Genomic DNA, 9,120 nt, shown 5'->3' with positions numbered 1-9,120 from the left:
CATCTTCTTTATCTGTTCATCTGTCAGTGGACATCTCGGCTCTTTCTATAATTTGGCTATTGTGGACATTGCTGCTATAAACATATAAACATACAAACATTGGGGAGGAGGTGCCCCTTTAGAACACTACAGTTGTATCTTTGGGGTAAATACCTAGTAGTGCAATTGCTAGGCTAAAATTCTAATATTAACAAAGATTAAAGATAGGGAATAGAGAATAAAAGTTTGTCAGACTTATCTTGCTTATATAGAAATATAAGATCATTTCATTTCTGACTCTGACAAGGAGTAAAATATGGGTTAAAGTGCTTTTGTAAAACTTTGAGTAGAATGAAACATAGGACATATACTACACAGTATCCAATGTATATTATACAAAGCTCTAAAAAAGATAAAAAGAGAAACCCATATAATAAAAGGGGAAAACAAAAGAAATAGTTGGAAGTATAAAAACAGAATGGAAGAAGGTGATAGTTAAAGATAACAATTATGGTACATTAGAATGAGTTTAAGTTAAATTAAAATCTCCCTACTTAAAAGGCTGACATTCTGGGGCACCTGGGTTGTTCAACTGACTTCAGCTCAGATCATGATCCCACAGTCATGGGATCAAGCACTGTGTCAGGCTCTGTGGCCAGCACAGAGTCTGCCTCAGATTCTCTCTCTCTCTCTCCTTCCAGCTCACGCTCTTTCTCTCTTTCTCTCTCTCAAATAAATCTTTAAAAAACAATTAAAAAAAAAAAGGTAAGAAGAGCCTTACTCTTCACTGTAAACTCATTGCTCTTCCCCCAGCTGGCACCATGCTACACTGAATGTGTACCCGGGGCTTCTGACTTCTCCAGTGGGAAACCAGAGTCCAGGGTGGACATCCAGTTCCCCCAGCATTATGGGATGTTTCCCAGAGGGCCCACTTGGATTTCACCTCTAGGGGATCACTGGGGGAATCTGCAGGGGTCAACTACCAGGTATGAGAGAGAGGGGAAGAAGGGGACAGAGCCTACCACAGCCAGTGCTCCGGTCTTGATGGGTCTCATTTGTGCTTGCAGCAGCGCTCAAGCCGAGATCCCAGCCAGTGGCTCTGCCCATATATCTTCAGACCAAGTTGGTGGCCCTGTTTGGCCAGGGAGCTCAGTTGGCAGTTCTGCCTGATTTGAGTCCCTAGTCAAGGCCACGCTGACTGTGGAGCCTGTTCTGTTCTGCTGGTGTGGGGAAGCAGATGTGCAGTCCCACTCAAGTGCTGAGCACAGCCTCCAGTTCCACCTATCCAGGAAGCCTTGCCGAGGAACTGGGACGACTGTGGAGCTCATCCTCCAACCCTGATTGGGCAGGGAGCCAAGACAGCCACCCTGTCCATCTGTTAAGCGTAGCCCCTGACCCTGCATAACCAGGGAGCCTGAACAGTGACACTGAGCAAGCTCAGAACCCAGCCTGTGGTCCTGCCAAGCCACGCAGCCCAGCCTACAGCCCCACCCAGCAACAGACTCCAGCTTCTGGCCCTGCCTGATTGCTGAACACAGCCTGCAGCCTTCCACAGGCAGGAAGCCCAGATGGTGACTTGACTTGATCACAGAGTGATAGCGGGCAGCCCAGCCTGATGAAAGAAAACCCAGACAGCAACTCTGCCTGATTGCAGAGCACAGTTATCTATCCCCACCCAGCTGCAGGATGTAGCTGGCGGCCCCTCCCAACCACAGAATCCGCCCAGCAACCTTGCTTTCACATGGTTGGTAAGTCCTTATTGGCTGTTGACAAGAGGCCTCCATTCACAGGACTTTTCCAACTGCTGGACTGTCCTCCTGACATGGTGGCTGGCTTGTCCTAGAGCAAGTGATCCAAATGAGGGCAAGTCTTTGTGACCTAACACAGAAGTAATACACTGCTATTTCCTCAGTATCCTATGGGTAACCCAGATCGGCATTATTCCGTGTGGGAAGGGATTTCATAAGGACACCAATACCAGGCAGCGAGGGCAGTTGGGGGTCATTTTGAAGCCTGGCTATGACAGTCTGCCTTACTGATCCTCCCCCTGCCACATGCAAAATATATTCACCGCTTCCAGATCCTAGTTTCCAGGCCTAGTTTCCAGCCCTGACTGATCTCAAAGCACAGTCTGAGGCCCTGTCCAGAGTCTCCCTGAACACAGAGTAAAGCCAGCAGAAGTGTCCTCTCAGGAAGACGACCGAAGTGATCAGTGATGGCAGAGCCAGCCAGTGGCCCCGGCCCTGACATCAGAGCCCTGTAAGAAAACCACCTTGGAGGGAGACCAGTCAGCCCCCAGTTAAGCACTCAGATGGCTGCAGCCCTCACAGAGGCAGTGTGTGCAGAAAGGTTTCCTGTCATTTTAAGCTGCTAACCTTCGAGCCATTTGTTAGATAGCAATATAACTAATAACACACTCTTCATTTTTTAGGTTTTTACTAATTTCCATGGAGAAACAGAAAGGAATAACAAAACGATAAACCAGAAAAAGTCATGACGTTTTTAGCAATCTTACAGTGCTGCCTTTGGTTATTCCCTGGGCTATCTTTTCTGACTTTCTTAGACTGTTCCAGAAGTTCCTCTAAGATGATTCTGAGAGTCTTCCAGTGATAATTCCCTGAGAGAAGACTACCTATCCCATCTACCGCCCACCTCACAATGTAGTCGGAGATGATGTATGCTTGCATGTGCAGTTACTTGGGGGGAAACAAGTGTAAAGAGACCACATGTCCAAGTGTAAGGAAAACTATATAAATCACAACACATTTTTATGATAGACTATCATGCACCCATCACAAAGCACAATTACAAAGAGACCCTTACTGTTCTGGAGACACTTTTATGATGGATTTTTAAGTTTAGAAAAGCAGGACATGATCTTATGTGTCTGTGTAATATTTTGTGTGTGTGTATGTGTATGTTTTTATAGTATATTAAAATAAAATGGGGAACTGCTAGCAGGGATTATTTTGGGGTGATAGGGTGCAGATGACTTTTTCCCTTTTATGCTTTGGACAGTGAATATGTACTACTATTATAATCAGAAAAAACCTTTAAAGAAAAAAGGGGCAGTCCTGCCCATCCCTCAAGACTGTCACCCAGTAAGACTACCCAAATCCCTGTCAAAATCAATCTCTTTTTTCCTATAACTTCATGATTGTTCCTTTTCTTGTATAATCCCATTTCTTCTTCTTTGGCGTTTGCGTGGTATCTTTCTCCTGTGCTGTTATAAATGCATCCCTAACAACATAAGTGTACCACCTAGGTTTAGTGCTCCAGAAAATGGCCTCACTGCTCTCTCTCCTGGGGATGACACAGGCGGGGCAGGCCCGTTCCCCCAGGTTCTGTGGCTCTTTGTCACTGTCTCCTAGTACCACTCACTGGAGGTGCTCCCTCTGGACTCAATGGATGGAAGAGAAGCTCTCCTCCCATTAGAAACTTGTTGTCTGAAAAAAAAAGAAAAGAAAAGAAAAGAAACTTGTTGTCTGGTCAATCCTGAAAAGGACTGGCTGGTGGCCTAAGTGCATCAGATGGTGGGATTCTGTGGGCATTGGTAAGGCCTTTTCCTCTTTCCTGCAACTGATGTCATGATCCCAGCCCACAGAGATGAGTGTTCAGGGCTGGAACAGTGGAAAGTGACCCTGGGCCAATAACACAGCCCCTGTCACATCACCGCACATCCTGGAAGGCTGCCCTGGAGGTCACAAGGGAAGAGGAAACCAAGGCTACACCAGAGGCCGGGAACTAGGAATAGATGGGGTGGCAGTTGGGGAGTCCAAGTGCACCCCTCTCCCCACCCACTCCTGCCTGTAAGACTGATACTGGTGTGGGTGTGGGTGTGGGCTCAGCACGCCGTCAGGGTGCTGAGTCTTCTATAAGAAGAAAGGGCCTAAGAGTTGGGCTTTGGTCAGTGAGGAGAGCTACTGGTGAGGGAGATGTGGGGTAACAGATGAATCTCTCACTCGATGGCCTTTCCCTCTGTGGCTTGGCTCTCACAAGTGGCTGGTGAGGTAAGGAGGAGCCAGGACCCCATTCTTTCTCCCTCGTGCCCAACATAAACGAAAAAGGAGCAGATTACCTAGAGTCAAAGCAGGGGAATGGCAGCGCGAGGAGACTGCGGAAGTTTCCCTCCAGCCGCAGAGAGTGGGGCGCAGCCCACCTACCTCACCAGCCGAGAGGACCTCCCAGAGATTTAGGGCCACTGTAAATGTGGCCAACGCAAATCTCAGTTCCCATACTGACTGGAATCTATTTTTCTGTCACTTCTAGTCCGAGTGCCCTTTCCACTGGGATCCAGAAAAAAAAAACCAGTTTTCGTTGGCAGGACCTTCCAGCTGAGTTCCAGGGGGCTGACCGCACTCGAGCACTGGGGGCTGGTGTCAGAAGGAAATACGGGCATTCCCTGTTGGGTTGTGCTTCGTGTTACTGCACTTTGTGGATATGCGTTTTTTAAGAATTGAAGGTTTGTGGCAACCCTGCGTCAAGTCTACTGGCACTTTTTCCAACCAAATTTGCTTACTTCCTGTCTCTGTGTCACATTTTAGTAATTCTCGCCATATTTCAAAGATTTTCATGGTTATATTTGAATTGCTGCAATTCCGTGATAAAACCTGAATGGATGAGGAGTTGCTTCTCGTGGAGGAGCAAGGAAAGTGGTTGCCTGAGATGGAATCTACTCCTGGTGAAGATGCAGTGAAAATTGTTGAAACGGCAACAAAGCCTTTAGAATATTACATCAACTTAGTTGATAAAACAGTGGCAGGGTTTGAGAGGAGGATTGACTCCAAATTGGAAAGGAGTTCTACTGTAGGCAAAATGTATCAAACAAGACTGCATGCTACAGAGAAATTGTTGGTGAAAGGAAGAGTCAATCAATGTGACAAACTTCATCATGGTCTTTTTTTTCTTCTTTCTTTTTTGAGAGAGTGTGCAAGTGGGGACAGGGAAATCTAAAGCAGACTCTGTGCTGAGCATGAGTGCAGAGCCCAGTGCGGGGCTTGATCCCACGACCCTGAGATCATGACGGGAGCCGAAATCAAGAGTCAGACGCTTAACCAACTGAGCCACCTAAGTGCCCCACATCTGTTGTCTTGTGTTAAGAAATCGCCGCAGCCACCCCAGCCTTCAGCAACCACCACCCTGATCAGTTAGCAGCCAGAAACATCCAGGCAAGACCCTCCACTTATGACTCACTGAAAGCTCAGATGATGGGTAGCATTTTTAGCAATAAAATATTTTTTGACTAAGGTATGTACATATTTTTGTAGACACAATGCTAGCGCACACCTAAATAGACTACAGTGTAGCGTAGTGTGGTTTCAGGGGACATATTCAAGCCATAATGGGAGATACACAGTCCACAGAGAAGAGGAATTCTCCCTTCTCTCCTGTTCCTGCTTTTCGGGATTTTTTATCCACACATTTTGGCTGTCCCCTTAGGACATCATTCCCTTAAGGGTTTTAGGCTTTTGGAAACTAAGGTAAAGACCTTGTGTCCATTCTGCTTTCTGCCCTGCAGCACCCTTTCCCTGAGGTATTGGGCAAACAACTTAGTCATTTGAATCTAAGCAAGACCAAAAGGAAGAACTGTCAATCGGTCGCTATCTCAGAGACGCTATCTGCCACATAAGTGACCATTCTTCTTCCTAAAGTACGGAAGAGAAGCTAGTGGGGGAGGATCGGTGGCTTTGGGATTCCTGTTGTGCCTCCTTGGAGATAAAAGTTGAGAAGCAGCAGTCATTCCCTTAGCAAGTAAGAAGAGAGGGAGAAGCTTTTTAAAAACACCTTTATTTTAAAATTTTACATTATCTTTGGGTAATTCAGAATTTGATTAGGCATGTTTCAGACACTTCTGAGATCAAGGTCTCCAAACCAAGGTGAATAGCTTATGTGATTGAAGGATTGGGGGACCTCATGATATAGGATGAAGAGATGGCTACTGACAAAAGACACGATCCCCTCAGGACGGGGACTTTCCGGCAGCACTCGGTCACCATTTTTAAATTATCTGTCACAAATATGAAACCTCTTACCAGACCAACAATAATACCTCTGATTTGCATTTTACTAGTTTCCATATAGAGAGAACACAGAATTAAAAGTTCTATAGACCCCAAATTACGCTGACATTAATCTGATCCCTTATATTAATAATAACAATGAAAAGCTAGCATCTACCCAGTGTAGTCTCACACCAATGCTTCTCTCTTGCTGGTGGAACGCCTCCTTCCTCACACTATGTATGATTCAAAGATTGCAATGTATGCATCAAATAGGAACCTAAAGCAAGCCGGGAATTCATGGGCTCAGAGAGCTGGAAAAGACTCCCTCCACACAGCAGGAGGCAGCCCAAGTGCTCGGCCCATTCCCAAGCAGAAAGACCAGAGCTGCAAGGAGGGGGAAGGTGAGGTGAGGAGGAGAAGGGGGAGGAGGGACACTTCTATACCTACACCCTCCATTGTGTGGATGGTTTCCTGGGTGCCAGGCAGGGTAGTTGTTGTCTCCCAGTAGGATACTTAATTCCCTGATGACAGGACTCCCTCCCTGACCTACCTCAAAGCAAGGTCAGGCCCAGGTATGAGTTTGGAGCAGGTCCTTAGTAAAGGGAAGAATGGAGAGAAGGAGGGAGGGAGGAAGCCACCAGGTACCGAGCACCTGCTATGTGCCAAGTACAGAACTGGGACAGGTGTTTCATGTGACACAACAGCCTTGTGAGGTAGGCTCACCACCCCTATTTTACAGATGTGGAAACAGAGTCTCAGGAAAATTCACTCATGGTGGCATGGTTAGTATATAGGGGAGTATCATTTGGAAAACCCAGAGCTTCTCCCCCCAGGGCTCCTGCTACTGCCCATATAAGCCAAGGGTTTGGCAGCACATGAGCACTCCAGCTCCCAGATGACTGGTCCAGAGCTCAAGCTTAAGAGGCCCTGAACCCTGGCTCTACAGCATTATTTTGTGACCCTGAGCAAGTCCTTTACCTTCTCCTCCCCAGGGGCCAGACCAGTCCAGTGTGGTTCTCCACTGGAGAAGGGGGTTGCAGTAAAACTACCCAGGAAACATGTTTGCACACCACAGTGGGAGGGCCTCTGTCTGGAGACTGCAATATCACTCCCTTGCTGGAGGGGTGGAGGGCATGGCTGTCTGATAAACCTTGTGAGAATCCATTACGGTCTCTAAGGTGCTCATTTCTGAGAGCAAGTTTAAATTCTAGGGAACCACATCCCCACTCCCTGAGAGACATTCTGTGAAAGGTCCATGAAGGTGAAAGAAATCTTCAGATCAGGATACTTTTAAAGTACAAAATGCTTAAAAGTAACTTGAGAGAGGGAAAAAGTCTACTTTAAAGGGGAAAACAAGATGGTAGCCAGGGGTGGGGGTGGGGCGAGCATTAACAGGGAAGCAGTGGACACGGTGTGTGACCCCAGCTGCAGCGAAGGGTCAGGCCAGGCCAAGCGAGGACAAATTGGGTTTTTGGCATCTGGCTTGCCAGGTGTCTCCCATGGGGCTGCACTGCAACAGGGGAAGCAGCTTCCTCAGAAAATAACTTGAGCCTCGAAGGTCAGGCAGACCTTAGAGAATAAATATGGGCAATAAAGGCAAAAAGGAAAACACAACTCAAATGACTCAAACCTCTGCTGACATGGTCCTCCAGTCCCCTGAAATCTCCACAGCCCAGCTTAGTGAAGCCCCCTACGACCCACAGACACAGCAAACACGTGTCCCCCTGAGCATGTAAGCTCATAACCCGGCAAATCGGCATCACCGCCACCCTCCCATGCACTGAGCACACTGCACCCTCCGTCTCCCTCCCACTGAACTGTGAGCAAACAGAGGATGGAGACCGTGCCCTTCTGTGCCTCTCTTCTCCATACGGAGAGGATGTGGGTTCATCACGACCCTTTGCGCATGAGCACCCAGGCTAAGGACCCACCAAGCCAGCTAGAGTGATAGGAATGCCTCATCTCCCAAGGGCACGGACCTCAAGAGCAGCTTTGTTCTGGAGGAATCGAGCATGTTTCCTATGCCTTGGACCACTCCCTGGCTCCCCAAAGCCACCCTGTACCCACACACAATCATAATTTGGGAGAATTTCTTTAACACGTGAAATCAGTGTCTAGGTGCAGATGTCGAGCAATGGAGAGCGCTGGTTTGTGAGGATAATGTCATTCTGGGGGGGGAAACAGCTCAGCTTTGGCAGCCCTGGTGGGAAAGGCGGCGTGGAGAGAATGCTAGGTGTGCGGCTGGAGGCTTTGGGCTCGCACACTTCTGCAGCTACCGGGCAGGCTGGACCTAACTGCCTGCTGTTGGAACTCTTGCAGCCTGAGGCCCTTGGTGAAGAAGGCCCATCATGCAGGCTGTGATTGTTCGGGAACGTGACTTGCCCGGATGTGGTAGAGAAGGGCGAGGGGACCTGACCAGGGAGCCCAGGCTCAGCAGCGAATTTTCCGGAAGCCAGGCAGTGTAGCTTTTCCCAGCAGGTAAATGTCCTCGTCTGTGCCCTGGTTGAGGTGTTTCACCAGATTCTTCTCAAAGAGGAGTGGGTGGTAGGCGCCCATCGTGCAGGCACTGTCAAAGAACTTCTGGTAGTAGTAGCACACGTCGGTCTTGCGCTTGGATGGGAGGAACTCATAAATATCCACCTGGTCACACAGTGTCATCATGATGATGATTCCTGAAGAGGAGACCAGAGGTAAGTTCGGCCCGACAACACAACCTTGCACCCTGGAGCGCTGCCCCATGAGTCCAGCAGCTCAGGAACCAAAATCTGGGGAGAGGTCTATCTGGAGTTTTTATGTATTACTGTGATTCCCAGTCTGAGCTCGGCCAGTAAGCCAGTCCAGCAGGCTGTTCCTCAGGATGCAGGGCTGCTGAGCCCTATGCCCCTCTGAATCCCTGGCAGGTCAGGGGCTGCTTGGCAGCTGCATGGCAGCTTCTCCCTAAACACCAGGGGACGGACGTGTTCCATCCATCAGTCACTGAGCTAATCAGTGTGAATAAGCTAGATGAAGAGAGAGGACAAGATGACTGGGGGGACAGTACCATCACATGTACATAGAACTTTCTAGCACTTTTATATCCTGTAGGAGCCTCGCAGATGGCGCTGACTGGGAGAGGTGATTCTTACAGTGCTTAGGAGAA

General features: G+C 48.3%; 1 protein-coding gene across 6 annotated transcripts in view; it reads right to left on the bottom strand.

Annotated features, from left to right (window-relative positions):
• Window positions 1–5,747: 5,747 nt before the first annotated feature.
• ST6GAL1 (ST6 beta-galactoside alpha-2,6-sialyltransferase 1) overlaps window positions 5,748–9,120 on the bottom strand; it is a 118,062-nt gene continuing 114,689 nt past the window's right edge. For all 6 annotated transcript variants that reach the window (XM_080809686.1, XM_080809687.1, XM_080809688.1 and 3 more), the window contains one exon: window positions 5,748–8,653. In XM_080809686.1, the coding sequence (XP_080665812.1) occupies window positions 8,412–8,653 (242 nt within the window). In that variant the 3' untranslated portion in view covers window positions 5,748–8,411. The remainder of the gene's footprint in view (window positions 8,654–9,120) is intronic.

Source organism: Martes martes (genome assembly GCF_963455335.1).
Source record: "Martes martes genome assembly, chromosome: 1".
Lineage (NCBI taxonomy): Eukaryota > Metazoa > Chordata > Mammalia > Carnivora > Mustelidae > Martes > Martes martes.
This window is presented reverse-complemented; position numbering and strand designations above follow the sequence as displayed.